The sequence below is a fragment of the Cinclus cinclus genome, chromosome 31 (genome assembly GCF_963662255.1).
Source record: "Cinclus cinclus chromosome 31, bCinCin1.1, whole genome shotgun sequence".
NCBI lineage: Eukaryota > Metazoa > Chordata > Aves > Passeriformes > Cinclidae > Cinclus > Cinclus cinclus.
The window spans coordinates 1,632,607-1,647,046 of NC_085076.1; the positions used below are offsets into that span (position 1 = coordinate 1,632,607).

The following is a 14,440-nucleotide window of genomic DNA, read 5'->3' on the forward strand; positions in this document are numbered from 1 at the left end:
CAGAGGGTCCCTAGAGGTGCCACCCGCCGGTAACCCCTTACCCCAGAGCTGTCCCCGCGGGTGTCCCCATGCGGGGGGGAGGGAGGGGGGGACACGGGTTGGGGTCACCCCGCGTGTCCCCGCGGTGTCCCCGAGCCCTGTCCCCTCCCAGCCCTCCTGGAGGCCGCGCGGGTGCTGCTGCTGCTCTCGGTGGTCGCCGCCGCTGCCGGACTCGCCCTGGGCCTGTCCGTGGGGGCCGGCGGGGGCCGGCGGGCGCGGGCACGAGTGGCCGGGGCCACCCTGCTGCTGGCAGGTACGTGGGGACAGAGGGGACACGGGGGGCTCGGGGATTGTCCCCCAAGGGGGGGGGGGGGGCATCGTGGGGCGGGGACAGGGTGGGAATAGGGGGGGACACCCGTGCTGTGCTGAGCTGTGCCCGGGTTCTGCTGTCACTGTCACTGCTGTCACTGCTGTCACTGCTGCACTGTTGTCACTGTCCCTGCTGTCCCTGGTCACTGCTGCACTGAGCTGTGCCCCCTCTTAGCTGTCACTGGTGTCACTGGTGTCCCTGATGTCACTGTCACTGGTGACGCTGTCACTGCTGTCACTGCTGTCACTGGTGACACTGGTGTCACTGTCACTGCTGCACTGAGCTGTGCCCGGGCTCTGCTGCCACTGTCACTGGTGTCACTGTCACTTCTGTCACTGCTGTCACTGCTGTCACTGTCACTGGTGACACTGTCACTGCTGTCACTGGTGTCACTGCTGTCACTGGTGTCACTGAGCTGTCCCCGCTCTCAGCCGTGCCCCCCTGACCCCCCCGTGCCCCCCCAGCGCTGCTGGCTCTCCTGGGGCTCGGGCTGTGCTCGGGGGGCGCCCTGGCCCTGCCGGGGTCCCTGCGCAGCTCCTGGAGCTTCTCCTGGTCCTTCATCCTGGGCTGGGTGGGCGCGGTGCTGCTGGGCTCGGCAGGTACGGGGGGCACCGGGAACGGGGGGCATGGAACGGGGGGGCACCGGGAACGGGGGGCACCGGGAACGGGGGGGCACCGGGAACGGGGGGCACCGGGAACGGGGGAGCACCGGGAACGGGGGGCACCGGGAACGGGGGGCACCGGGAACGGGGGGGCATGGAACGGGGGACATGGAATGGGGGGCATAGAACGGGGGGGCACCGGCAACGGGGGGCATGGAACGGGGGGCACCGGGAACGAGGGGATCAGGAAACCGGCGGGGGGGGGGGGTGTCAGGGATTTGGGGGGGGGGGGGCATCATGATTGGGGGGTCAGAGGATTGGGGGGCACCGGGAACGGGGGGGGGGGGCGGGTCAGGTCAGGGGATTTGGGGGGCAACGAGGAATTGGGGGGGTCCATCCCTGTCCTGAGCTGTGCCCGGGCTCTGCAGGGAGTGGGGTTTAGACCCCCCCCCCCCCCCCCAATTTTTTGGGGTAGTTTTTGGGTCCCCAAATCCCGTCCCCACCCCCCTCCCAGGGCTTTTCCACCTCTGCGCCGCTTCCAAGGATCCATCCCCGGAGAGCTCCGAAGTTGGGAGCTCCTGAGCGGTTCTGGGGGGTCCCCGTTCTCCCGTCCCCTATTTTGGGTGTGATCACTGCTGAGCTGGGTCCGGCCTCTGCTGATTCCCCCCCCCCCCCCCGTTCCCCTTCCCTGTTTTTCCCCTTTTCCCCAAATTTTGCTGTGCCAATAAACGCCCCCCACCACAACTCCCCGTGGATTTCCCTGTGGGATCCGGGGGAATTTGGGGGTCCCAATACTTTTGGGGGTGTCGATGACAGACCCCAGCGCCCCCTCCCCAGGTGTGGGAAGGAACTGGGGTATGGTGGGAGGCACTGAGGGGAAAATGGGAAGGATTTAGGGGGCACTGGGAGCACTGGAAGGGGACAGAGATGGACTGGGAGGGATATGAGAGACACTGGGAAGGACATGTGGGGCACTGGTGTGGGGCAAGAATGGACTGGGGGGGATACTGGAGGCACTGGGAGCACTGGGAGGGACACTGAGGTCGCTGGGAACACTATGAGGGATATGGGGGTCACTGGGAGCACTGGTGGGCAGTAAGAGTGGACTGGGTGGGATCAAGAATGGACTGGGAGGGATGTGAGAGACACTGGGAGCACTGGGGGGTGCCATGGGTGCCACTGGGAATCACTGGAAAGGACATAGGGGGGCACTGGGAGGGACTTGGGGGTCACTGGGAGCTCTGGGGGGGAGGAGGAGGAATAGACTGGGAAGGATACGAGAGGCACCGGGAGGTCCAAGGGGGTCACTGGGAGCACTGGGAGGTCCATGGGGGTCACTGGGAGGGAGCACTGGGATGTTCACAGGCAGAACTGGGAGCACCCCCCCGGCTGTCCCCGCTCCCCCCGCTCTGGGTGTGGCCCCACCTCTCCCCCCCCGCGGCCATCGCCTCTTTAAGGCCGCGCCCTCGGCCCCGCCCCCGGCCGGACCTGCCGGACCGGTCCGCCCCGCCCGGCCCCGCCCCCTTCAGTGCCCCACCCCACCAGGCCCCGCCCCCTGCCCCGCCCCTGCCCCCGTCCCGTCCCGCACCGAGCAGCACCGGCCCCTCCGCCGCCACCGGCCCGGCTCGGCCCGAACGGCCCCGGTCCCGCCCGGTGCGGCCCGGCCAGGCTCAGCCCGGAGCCCCCCGGTGGATCCCGGTAGATCCCGGTTCCGCCCGCACGGACCCGCCGAGGCTCTGCCCCGTGGGAGCCGGGGTGTCCCGGGGTGTCCGGTGGTGCCGGTGGGGTCCGGTCCGGCCCGGATGGTGCTGGCCGGGGTCCGAACCGAGCCGTGAGCCCGGAGCGCTCCGCATGGACCCCCGCGGGATGCGGCCCGTCCTCCTCCTCCTCACCTTCCTCCTCGGCGGTACCGGTAAGGCACGGCCGGCACCGGCTGGGACACGGGGCGCACCGGGGTGGCGCCGGGCTGGGAGCGGGACCGGGACCGGCTGCGAGCCGGGACGGGAGGAGCGGCACCGGCACCCACGGACCCGGCACCGAGAGCCGGGGGGCACCGGGGACAGCGCTGCCCACGCGGGGGGAGGTCCCGAGTGGCACCGGCAGCGCCCGGAGGAGCGAACCGGGCCCGGGTGGGGGTTCAGAACCGGGACCGGGAAAGAGAAACTGAGACTGGGCAGGTGGGGGGGCACGGGGAACGGGAGCGCGCGCAGGTGTGCGCGCACACGCGTGTGCAGGTGTGTGTGTGTGTGTGTGTGTGTGTGTGTACGTGGGTGCGCGCCCGTGTGCACCTGCGGCCCCGCGCACCTGCGGCTCCGAGCGTCCGTGGGTCCGAGAGTCCGTGGGGTCTCCGCGCCGCGGACCATTCACACGCGTGTGCGCGCACACATGCGCGCGTGCCCGCGGGTGTGCGCACCTGCGCCTCCGCGTGGGTTTCGCTCCCACCCCCTCTCCCCCCTTCCGCGGGAACGCGGGGACCCCTCTGGGGACACGGAGGGGGGAGGGGGACAAACCGTGGGAACGGCGACACCGCGTGCCCGAGGGGGGTCCCCGCCCCCTCCTCATTGTCCCCACACCCAGCCCCCCCAAACTTTTGGGGGTCTCCCCGCGAACTGTCCCACGCAGGATGAGGAGGGGGCTACACGGGGAGGGAGGGGGTGCGGGGGGTCCCTGCACCGCCCCTCCCCCATCCCCCGCCGTGCCTCAGTTTCCCCTCGGCACCCGTGGGAACCCCGAGGTGCCGCCCCTTCCACCCCCCCCCCCCGCAGATCACCGGCGGCACTCGGGGGGGTGGGGGGAGGGGAGGGGATGCTGTTGACCCCCCCCACGCGCGAATCCCATCCCGCGGGGGGGGTTCGATACATGCGGGGGGGGGGGCGGAAATCCCACGCTCCCCTCTCGTGTCAGGCCTTGATCCCCACGCGTGTTCCAGGGGTCCCCTGGAATCGCGCGTGTGAGCGATTTTCTTTTGGGGGGGGTGTGGGGGGGGGGGGGGGGGGGGGGCTGGGGTTCAGCTCCTGAACGTCCCCCTCCCCGGGGTGAGGGGACAGGAGGTGACCCCGCACGTGCGCGCGCGTCCCCGTGGGAAACAAACGCTCCCCGCACCCTGCGCGGGGCTCTGCCCCGCGGGGACACCCGTGGGAGTTCTGAGGGACCCCCCCACGCCCCCGGGACCCCCCATTCTCACTTTGCAGGGCCTGTTTTGGCCCCCCCCCCCCCCCGCCCCCCCCGCGCGCCCGGCCGGGGCGTGGGGGCCGCGGGGCCGGTTCAGCCGGTTCCCCGCGCCGGTTCCCACGCGCTCGGGCCCCGCTGGGTGGGGACGCCCCGAGGGGGGGGAACCTCCCCAAGGAACCCCAGAACCGCCCCCAACCCCTTCCAGAGCCGCCGCGACCCCCGCAGGGCTCCCCCAGAGCCATCCCGGGACCCCCCCCCCCCCCCCCAAAGTTCCTCCCGTGCGCTCCGGGAGCGCGGCGGCGCTGGGGGAAACTGAGGCACGTGGGGAGGAGGGGAGGCGGCGGAGCGGTAAATGAAGGGGTTAATGAATCTTGGGGGTGTTGGGGGGGGGTTCGGGATGGTGGGGGGGGGGGTAGAATTTTGGGGAACCCCCGGGGGGTTCGGTGGGGGCGGCACCGTCCCGGCCGGTTGGGCTGGACGGGCCGGCCCGGCCGCTTCTGGCGGCGGCGGGGCGGGACACGCCCCCCAAACTTGGGGGACACGCCCCCTCCCAAAAATGCACCCCCGAAAAATTCACTTTAACCCCCACTCCCGAACTCGTTTGTGAAATCCAGCGCCCCAAACGCGCACCCAAAGCGCCTTGAAGAACCCCAAATCTCGCACCCCAAATCCTGCACCCCAAATATACACCCAAAACCCCCTAATGAGTCCCCAAATACCGCACCCCAAATCCTGCACTCCAAACACACGCCTGAAGAGCCCCCAAATCCTGCACCCCAAATTCTCAGCCACGCACCTGCTCCAGAAAGCTCAGCCATTCCCCAAAACCGCACCCCAAATCTGCACCCCAAATCCCGCCCTCCACATTCTGCATCCCAAGCCCTGTGCCCCAAATCCTTCACCCCAAATCCTGCACCTCAAGCCCCCCGATCAGGCCCCAGCGCCCAAACCCCAAATCCTGAACCCCAAACCCACACCCCAAATCCTGCAGCTCAAAGCCCACGATCAGCCCCCAAATCCTGGAACCCGAAACCTGCACCCCAAATCCCCGTACCCTGCAGGTGTGCCCAGGTGTGCTTGAGCCCTGTGCAGGTGTGCCCAGGTGTGCCCGAGCCCTGTACAGGTGTGCCCAGGTGTGCTTGAGCCCTGTGCAGGTGTGCCCAGGTGTGCTTGAGCCCTGTACAGGTGTGCCCCGGTGTGCCCAGGTGTGCCCGATCCCTGTGCAGGTGTGCCCAAGTATGCTTGAGCCCTGTACAGGTGTGCCCCGGTGTGCCCAGGTGTGCCCGATCCCTGTGCAGGTGTGCCCAGGTGTGCCCGATCCCTGTGCAGGTGTGCCCAGGTATGCTTGAGCCCTGTGCAGGTGTGCCCAGGCGTGCCCGAGTCATGTCCAAGTGTGCCTGAGCCCTGTGCAGGTGTGCCCAGTGTGCCCAGGTGTGCCCGAGTCATGTCCAGGTGTGCCTGAGCCCTGTGCAGGTGTGCCCCAGTGTGCCCAGGTGTGCCCGAGTCATGTCCAGGTGTGCCCAGGTGTGCTCTCACACACTCGGTATCACCCCTGGTGCCCACAGGTGATGGCACAGGGGTCACACTGAGGTCCCCTATCCCTGTGCCCACCATGTCCCCCCATGTCCCCGTGCAGGTAGGTCCCTGTGCCACTCAGTGCCACACCTGGTGACACGGGGCACACACTCAGGTGTCACATCCCTGTTCCCCTGTCCTGCACACAGATGACTACCTACATTCAGGTGTCCGTGCCCACACTCAGGTGTCACACTCAGGTGTCCGTACCCACACTCAGGTGTCACATTCAGGTGTCCCTACCCACACTCAGGTGTCCCTACCCACACTCAGGTGCCCGTAACCACACTCAGGTGTCCGTACCCACTCTCAGGTGCCCGTACCCACACTCAGGTGCCCGTACCCACACTCAGGTGTCACACCCCTGTCCCCGCAGGTGGGGGCCGCGTGGAGGTGCCACGCACCGTGACGGCCGTGCTGGGGCAGGACGTGGTGCTGCCGTGCCGGTACCGCGCGCAGGAGCAGGAGCAGGTGGTGCAGGTGACGTGGCTGAAGCGCAGCCCGGGCGCGGTGGCCACCGAGGTGGCCGTGCTGAACCCGCAGCACGGCGAGCACGTGCAGGAGCCGTTCGCCGGCCGCGTCCTGCGCCACGGCCACGGCGACCTGGAGGACGGGGCCATCCTGCTGAGGAACGCCGTGCAGGGCGACGAGGGCGACTACGAGTGTCACCTGATCACCTTCCCCATGGGCAACTTCGAGGGGAGGCTCACGCTCAGGGTGCTGGGTGAGCGCGGGGATGGGGACAGCGGGGTATGGGGACAGGGCATGTGGGGATATGGGGATATGGGTCAGGGAACAGGGGGACGTGGGGATGTGGGGACAGAGGATATGGGGATGTGGGGACAGGGGATATGGGGATGTGGGGCAGGGGGACATGGGGATGTGGGGACAGGGGATATGGGGATGTGGGGACAGGGGGACATGGGGATGTGGGGCAGGGGGACATGGAACAGGGGGACATGGAACAGAGGGACATGGGAACAGAGGGACATGGGGATGTGGGGCAGGGGGACATGGAACAGGGGGACATGGAACAGAGGGACATGGAACAGAGGGACATGGGGATGTGGGGCAGGGGGACATGGAACAGGGGGATATGGGGATATGGGGACATGGGGACATGGGGATGTGGGGCAAGGGGGACATGGAACATGGGGACAGGGGGGTGTGGGGACATGGGGATATTGGACAGGGGACATGGGGATTTGGGGATTTGGAACAGGGGGACATGGGGATGTGGGGGACGTGGGAACAGGGGAGATGGGGACCTAGGGGATATGGGCACAGGGAACAGGGGACGTGGGGTAGGGGACACATAGGACATGGGAGTATGGGGACCGTGGGGAGACACGGGACACAGAGGACATGGGGGACATGAGACACCAGGCATCGGGGACACTGGGGACATGGGAGACATTGGGGATGAGGGGACTTCGGAGACGTGGAAGACACTGGGGACATGCAGTGCGTGGAGGACGCCTGGGGACACAATGGGCACTGGGGACATGGGGGACATTGGGGACGAGGGGACATTGAGGACATGGAGGACACTGGGGACACGACGGGCGCTGGCGCCACAGGGGAACCATCGTGGACCACAAAGGACACAACACACCGAGCACCCAACAAAACCCCTGTGCCACCACCACCCACGTCCCCAGCGCATCCCTGACCCCCTGTCCCCCCGCAGTGCCACCGCTGCCCATCCTGAACCCGGGCCCGCCGCTGGAGGAGGGCCAGGGCCGGACTCTGGCGGCCTCGTGCACGGCCGAGGGCAGCCCGGTGCCGTCGGTGCGGTGGGAGACCGAGGTGCGTGGCACCAACGCCACGCGGCGCTCGGCCCACGCGCGCTCGGCCTCGGTCACCAGCGAGTTCTTCCTGGTGCCCGGGCGCAGTATGAACGGCAAGAGCCTCACCTGCGTGGTGGCACACCCCGGCCTGCGCCACGAGAAGAGGATCACTCACCTGCTCAGCGTCGCCTGTGCGCCACCGGGCACCGCCGAGGGGCGCGGGGTGTGGGGACATGGAGGGTGTTTGGGACATGGGGGGCGATGGGGGATGTGGGGGGTGAGGGAGCTGTGGGGTGTTGGGGGATGTGGGGGGCACTGGGGACATGGAGGGTGTTTGGGACATGGGGCGCATTGGGGACAGAGAGGCTCTTTGGGACATGGGGTCTGTGGAGGGCACTGGGGACTTGGGGGGCACCGGGGACATGAGGGGCATTGGGGATAGGGGGACACGATGAGCCTTGGGGACATGCAGCACTTTGGGGACATGCAGAGCCTTGAGGGACATGGAGGGCACTGGGGACACTGGGGACATGGAGAGCACTGGGGACACTGGGCAGGTGGAGGGTGTCGGGGACATGGGGGACACAGTGACACTGTCAGTGTGGGGATGCAGGTGACACCGGGGGACGCTGGGGACATGGAGGGTGGGGCATTGGGCAGGGGGAGGATGAAGGACACAGCGTGGGAGGCGCCGTGGCCATGGGGCGGGGGGCACATCGCAGCAGTGGGACATTGTCCCCTGAGTGTCCCCTCGGTGTCCCCCGTGTCCCCAGACCTGTCGGACGCGTCGGTGCTGGGCCACACGGCCGAGTGGCAGGAGGGGATGGAGGGGGCGGCGCTGACCTGCCTGGGGGACGGCAACCCCCCCCCGACCTACAACTGGACACGGTGAGGCCACTGTCACCCCCTGTCACCCCCCTGTCACCGCCCCATGGCCCCCTGCCCTGGGTCCCCTCGCCCGTGTCCCCAGAGCGTGGCTGTGTCCCTGCCGTGTCCCCTGTCCCAACTCTGTCCCCACCGTGTCCCCCTGGCCGTGTCCCTGTTGTGTCACCCCTGTCCCTGCCACATCCTCCTGCTCCCGTGTCCTGTGCCCGTGTCCCCGTCGTGTCCCCGTGCCCCTCTAGTGTCCCCCATCCCTGCCGCGTCCCCTGTCCCTGCTGTGCCCATGTCTCTGCCCCGTCCCTCTGTCCCTGCCGCATCTTCCCACCCCCCAAATCCTTCGCCCACGCCCCTCCTCCCGTGTCCCTGCCCTTGTCCCTGTCCATCCCCCGTGTCCCCGCCCGTGTCCCGTGTCCCCACCCGTGCCGGTGCCGCCGCGGCTGTGCCCCGAAGTGCCGCGTGCCCGGACAGGCCCCGCGGTGCCCGGCTGGGCGTCACCCGTGGGAACCGGCACCGCCGGCTTTGACGGCACCGCCACCCGCCCGAGCCCGCACGGGCAGGCCGGGGGCTGGGGGCTGTCACCGGCGGACATCGCAGGGGATGTCACCGGGGCTGTCACTGGTGCTGTCCCCAGAGCTGTCCCCAGCACTGACACTGGGCTGTCCCCGCAGGGTGGACGCTCCGCTGCCCGCGGGTGTCCGGGCCAAGGGGGACACGCTGCTCTTCCAGCGGCCCCTGGCCGTGGCCGACGCCGGTGACTACGTGTGCCGAGTGTCCAACCGCGTGGCCGCCAAGGAGGCCCGGGCCAACGTCAGCATCCGGGGACGTGCCACAGGTGGGGACGGGGACAGCGGGGACACCTCCCACGGGTGGGGGTGGCAGAGGGGAGAGGGTGTGGTGTGGTTTCTCTGTCTGTGTGTCCATCTGTCTGTCTGTTCATCTGACCATCCGTCCATCTGTCCATCTGGCCACTCATTCACACACCCATCTGTCCATCTGTCTGTTCATCAACCCATCCCTCTGTCCACCCACCCATCTGTCCACCCATCCGTCCGTCCATTCACCCACCCATCCGTCCATTTGTCTGTCCACCCATCTGTTCATCCACCCACCCATTCATTCACCGTTCCATCTGTCCATCTGTCCATTCATCCTCCCGTCCGTCCCTCCCTCCTCCTACTCGTCCCTCCCCTGCCCATCCCTTTTCCACGCCCATCCACTCACGGTGTGCTCATCCACCCTGCTTTACTCACTGCCTGCTCACCGCCCTTCCGTCCACTCACCCACCCGTCCGTCTGTCCCCTCACCCATCTGGTCATGCCTCCAGATTGCTGCTTATCTGTCCATCCATCTGTCCCTCTGTCACCTCTTGCGGTCCATCCCCACCCACCATCCATGGGCTTGTCCCTCTGTCCATCTGTCCACCCACCCACCCCGGATGTATTTATCTGTCCATCCATCCATGGATTCATCTGCCCATGGATGTCATCATCTGTCTGTCCATCCGTGGACTTGTCCATCCATCATCCATCCCTCCATCCATCCATCATCCATCCATCCATCCATCCATCCATCCATCATCCATCCGTCCATCCATCCATCATCCATCCATCCATCCATCCATCCATCCATCCATCCATCCATCATCCATCCATCATCCATCCGTCCGTCCGTCCATCCATCCATCATCCATCATCCATCCCTCATCCATCCATCCATCATCCATCCATCATCCATCCATCCATCATCCATCCATCCATCCATCCATCATCCATCCATCCATCCATCCATCCATCCATCCATCATCCATCCGTCCGTCCGTCCATCCATCCATCATCCATCATCCATCCCTCATCCATCCATCCATCATCCATCCATCATCCATCCATCCATCATCCATCATCCATCCATCATCCATCCATCCATCATCCATCCATCCATCCATCCATCATCCATCCATCCATCATCCATCATCCATCCATCCATCCATCATCGATCCATCCATCCATCCATCATCCATCCATCATCCATCCATCCATCATCCATCCATCCTCCATCCATCCATCCATCCATCCATCCATCCATCATCCATCATCCATCATCCATCATCCATCCATCATCCATCCATCCATCCTCCATCCATCCATCCATCCATCATCCATCCATCCATCATCCATCATCCATCCATCCATCCATCCATCCATCCATCATCCATCATCCATCCATCCATCCATCCATCATCCATCCATCATCCATCCATCCATCCATCATCCATCATCCATCCATCCATCCATCCATCCATCCATCCATCCATCCATCCATCATCCATCCATCATCCGTCCATCCATCCATCATCCATCCATCCATCCATCCATCCATCCATCCATCATCCAGCCATCCATCCATCCATCCATCCATCATCCATCATCCATCATCCATCCATCCATCCATCATCCATCCATCCATCCATCCATCCATCCATCCATCCATCCTCCATCCATCCATCCATCCATCCATCCATCCATCATCCATCCATCCATCATCCATCCATCCATCCATCCATCCATCATCCATCCATCCATCCATCCATCCATCCATCCATCCATCCATCCATCCATCCCCCCTTGGCTTCTCCCCTCTCTTGCTGTGTCCCCCCTTTGAGTTCTCCCCATCTTTAGGGTGTCCCCTGACCGCTGTGGGGTGTCCCCCTGGTTTGGGGTGTCCCCTGACCCCTGTGGGGTGTCTGCTGACCCCTTTGGGGTCTCCCCCTGGTTTGGGGTGTCCCCTGACCCTGAGGGGTGCCCGCAGAGGACCCCGTGCGCGTGGATCTGGTGTCGGCCTCGGTGGTCGTGGTCGGGGTCATCGCCGCCGTCCTGCTCTGCGTCCTTGTCATCGTCGTCGTGGTCATGACCCTGTACCACAAACGCAAAACCCAGCGCATCTCCGAGAAGTAGTAAGGGAGGGGATAGGGGGACACGGGGGGGACATGGGGGGGACAGGGGGACACGGGTACATGGGGGGACATGGAGGGGTATGGGGACATGGAGACACAGGGGGACATGAGGGGACATGGTGACATGGGGGCCACAGGGGGACATGGGTGATGTTGGGGGACACAAGTACATGGGGGAACAAGGGGACATGGAGGATGCAGGGGGACACGTGGGGACATAGGGGACACAAAGAGGACAAGGGATGGACACAGACATGGCAGGACATGAGGCACGTGGGGGACACAGGGGGACAAAGGAGGACACAGGGGACACGGGGATGCGGTGGCACAGGAGGGGGCCATGAGGGGACACAGGGGGACATGGGGAGACACAGTGGGGGATACGTGGCCGGTGCTGAGTGTCCCCCGTGTCCCCAGCGAGGAGGAGCTGACGCTGACCCGGGAAAATTCCATCCGGAGGCTCCACTCCAGCCACAGCAGTGACCCCCGGGCACAGGTGGGGCCATGGGAACTGGGGGGACCCGGGGTGTCCATGGGATATCCATGGGGTGTCCATGGGGTGTGCTGGAGTGTCCATGGGGTGTCCATGGGGTGTCCATGGGGTGTCCATGGGGTGTCCATGGGGTGTGCTGGAGTGTCCATGGGGTGTCCATGGGATATCCATGGGGTGTCCATGGGGTGTCCATGGGGTGTCCATGGGATATCCATGGGGTGTGCTGGAGTGTCCATGGGGTGTCCATGGGATATCCATGGGGTGTCCATGGGATATCCATGGGGTGTCCATGGGGTGTCCATGGGGTGTCCATGGGATATCCATGGGGTGTCCATGGGGTGTCCATGGGATATCCATGGGGTGTGCTGGAGTGTCCATGGGGTGTCCATGGGATATCCATGGGGTGTCCATGGGGTGTCCATGGGGTGTCCATGGGGTGTCCATGGGATGTCCTGGGTACTGACCGGACTGTCCCAGCTGGAGGAGACGCTGCAGCTACGGACGGAAAGTCGCCAGGGCAGCCTGCGAGGGGACAGCCTCAGAGGGGACAGCCTCAGAGGGGACAGCCTGCGTGGCACCAGCATCTGCTCTGCCATGGTGCGACACAGGGGACACCGGGGGCACGGGGTCGCCACGCTCCTGGGGGTGTCCGTGCCCCCGGTGACACTCCTGTCCCCAGTGGTACCCGTGTCCCCTCCAGTACCCGTGTCACTGGTGATGTCCATGTCCCCAGTGATGTCCACGTCACCTGGCCATGCCCATGTCCCCATTGGTGTCCCTGTTCTGAGCAGTGTCCCTGTCCCCACTGATCCCTGTGTCCCCATGGTGCCCATGTCCCTGTGGTGCCCACATCCCTGGTGACACCCATGTCCCCATTGGTCCCTGCGTGCCCAGCAGTGTCTGTGCCCCCACTGCCCCCCATGTCCCCACTGGCCCCCATGTCCCCACTTCCCCCCATGTCCCCACTGGCCCCCATGTCCCCACTGCCCCCCATGTCCCCACTGCCCCCCATGTCTCCACTGCCCCCCATGTCCCCACTGGTCCCCATGTCCCCACTTCCCCCCATGTCCCCACTGGCCCCCATGTCCCCACTGCCCCCCATGTCCCCACTGGTCCCCATGTCCCCACTGCCCCCCATGTCCCCACTGCCCCCCATGTCCCCACTGGTCCCCATGTCCCCACTGCCCCCCATGTCTCCACTGCCCCCCATGTCTCCACTGGTCCCCATGTCCCCACTGCCCCCCATGTCCCCACTGGCCCCCATGTCCCCACTGCCCCCCATGTCCCCATCATCCGCTCCCCTGCCCCACGCCCGGTGGCATCCCTGACGTGTCCCTTGTCCCCAGAGCGAGGAGCCCGAGGGCCGCAGTTACTCCACACTCTCCACGGTGCGGGAGATCGAGACGCAGACGGATGTCCCCCTTGTCTCCGTTGTCCCCGCTGTCCCCGCGGCGCCAGCACCGCCAGTCCCCGGCGGGAAGGAGGCCAAGGAGGAGGAGGAGGAGGGGGGCGGCGGGGGCGACCCCATCAAGCAGGCCATGACGCACTTTGTGCAGGAGAATGGGATGCTGCAGGCCAAGCCCAGCTCCAACGGCATCTACATCAATGGCCGCGGCCACCTGGTGTGACTGGGCACCTGGGGACACCTGGGGACAGCCAGGGGACAGCCAGCCCCACCCCATGCCTGCGTGGCTCTGCCCCTGCCGCTCCGGTCCCCGGATGTCACCTCCTGCTGCTGTGGGGTTGGGGACAAGGACAGTGCCCCAGGACTGTGTCACCTCCCTGCTGGTGTGGGGTCAAGGATGGACATCAGTCCCCAGGTGTCACCTCGCTGCTGGTGTGGGACTGGGGACAAGGACAGTGTCCCAGGACTGGCTGTGGTCCCTGGGTGTCACCTCCCTGCTGGTGTAGGGTCAAGATGGACTCTGGTCCCCAGGTGTCGCCTCCCTGCTGGCACATGGAGTTGGGGACACCACCAAGCCCCAGGACATTCTTCGGTCCTCAAGTGTCACCTTGCTGCTGGCACAGGCTTGGGGACACCATTGAGCTCCAGGACATTCTCCAGTCCCCAAGTGCCACCTCCCTGCCATCACAGGCCTGGGGACAAACCCCAGGACAAGCTCCTGTCCCCAGGTGCCACTTCCCTGCTGGTTTGGGGTCAGGGATGGACTCTGGTCCCCCAAGTGCCACCTCCCTGCCATCACAGGTTTGGGGACAAGCTCTGGTCCCCCCGGGCTGGGAACACTCATGGTGACACTGGGGACCCACCAGGACTCCCCAAACTCCCCAGGACCCAGTGGGGAGAAGCCCCCGTGTGTCCCCAGGCCCCTCCGAGGCTGGGTGGCACTGGGGACAGCCGTGTCCCCTCTCCCCGGGCTGGGTGGCACTGGGGACAGCCGTGTCCCCTCCCCCCCGGGCTGGGGGAGGGGCTGTACAGCTGTGTATAGACCCTGTAAATAAACGACCCGCGGGGCTGGGCCCGAGTGTGACAGCCTGGGGACCCAGGGGTGACACTGAGACACCGGGGGGGACATTGAGACACAGGGGTGACATTGAGACATGGGGGTGACGCAGGTGACGTGTGGGTGACACGGAGGTGAGACAGGTGGCGCAATGGTGACACTGAGA

At 66.0% G+C, this 14,440-nt stretch overlaps 1 protein-coding gene across 1 annotated transcript; it reads left to right on the plus strand.

The window, feature by feature from the left end:
- The first annotated feature begins 3,574 nt into the window (after positions 1 to 3,574).
- NECTIN4 (nectin cell adhesion molecule 4) lies at positions 3,575 to 13,440 on the plus strand. The gene is made up of 14 exons (XM_062511242.1): positions 3,575 to 3,738; positions 4,143 to 4,261; positions 4,393 to 4,470; positions 5,215 to 5,245; positions 5,328 to 5,399; positions 5,483 to 5,646; positions 6,074 to 6,421; positions 7,388 to 7,678; positions 8,261 to 8,375; positions 9,038 to 9,201; positions 11,175 to 11,319; positions 11,737 to 11,815; positions 12,290 to 12,409; positions 13,159 to 13,440. Exons 1-14 carry the CDS (start codon positions 3,575 to 3,577, stop codon positions 13,438 to 13,440), a joined length of 2,172 nt encoding a protein of 723 aa, XP_062367226.1.
- The last annotated feature ends 1,000 nt before the right edge of the window (positions 13,441 to 14,440 follow it).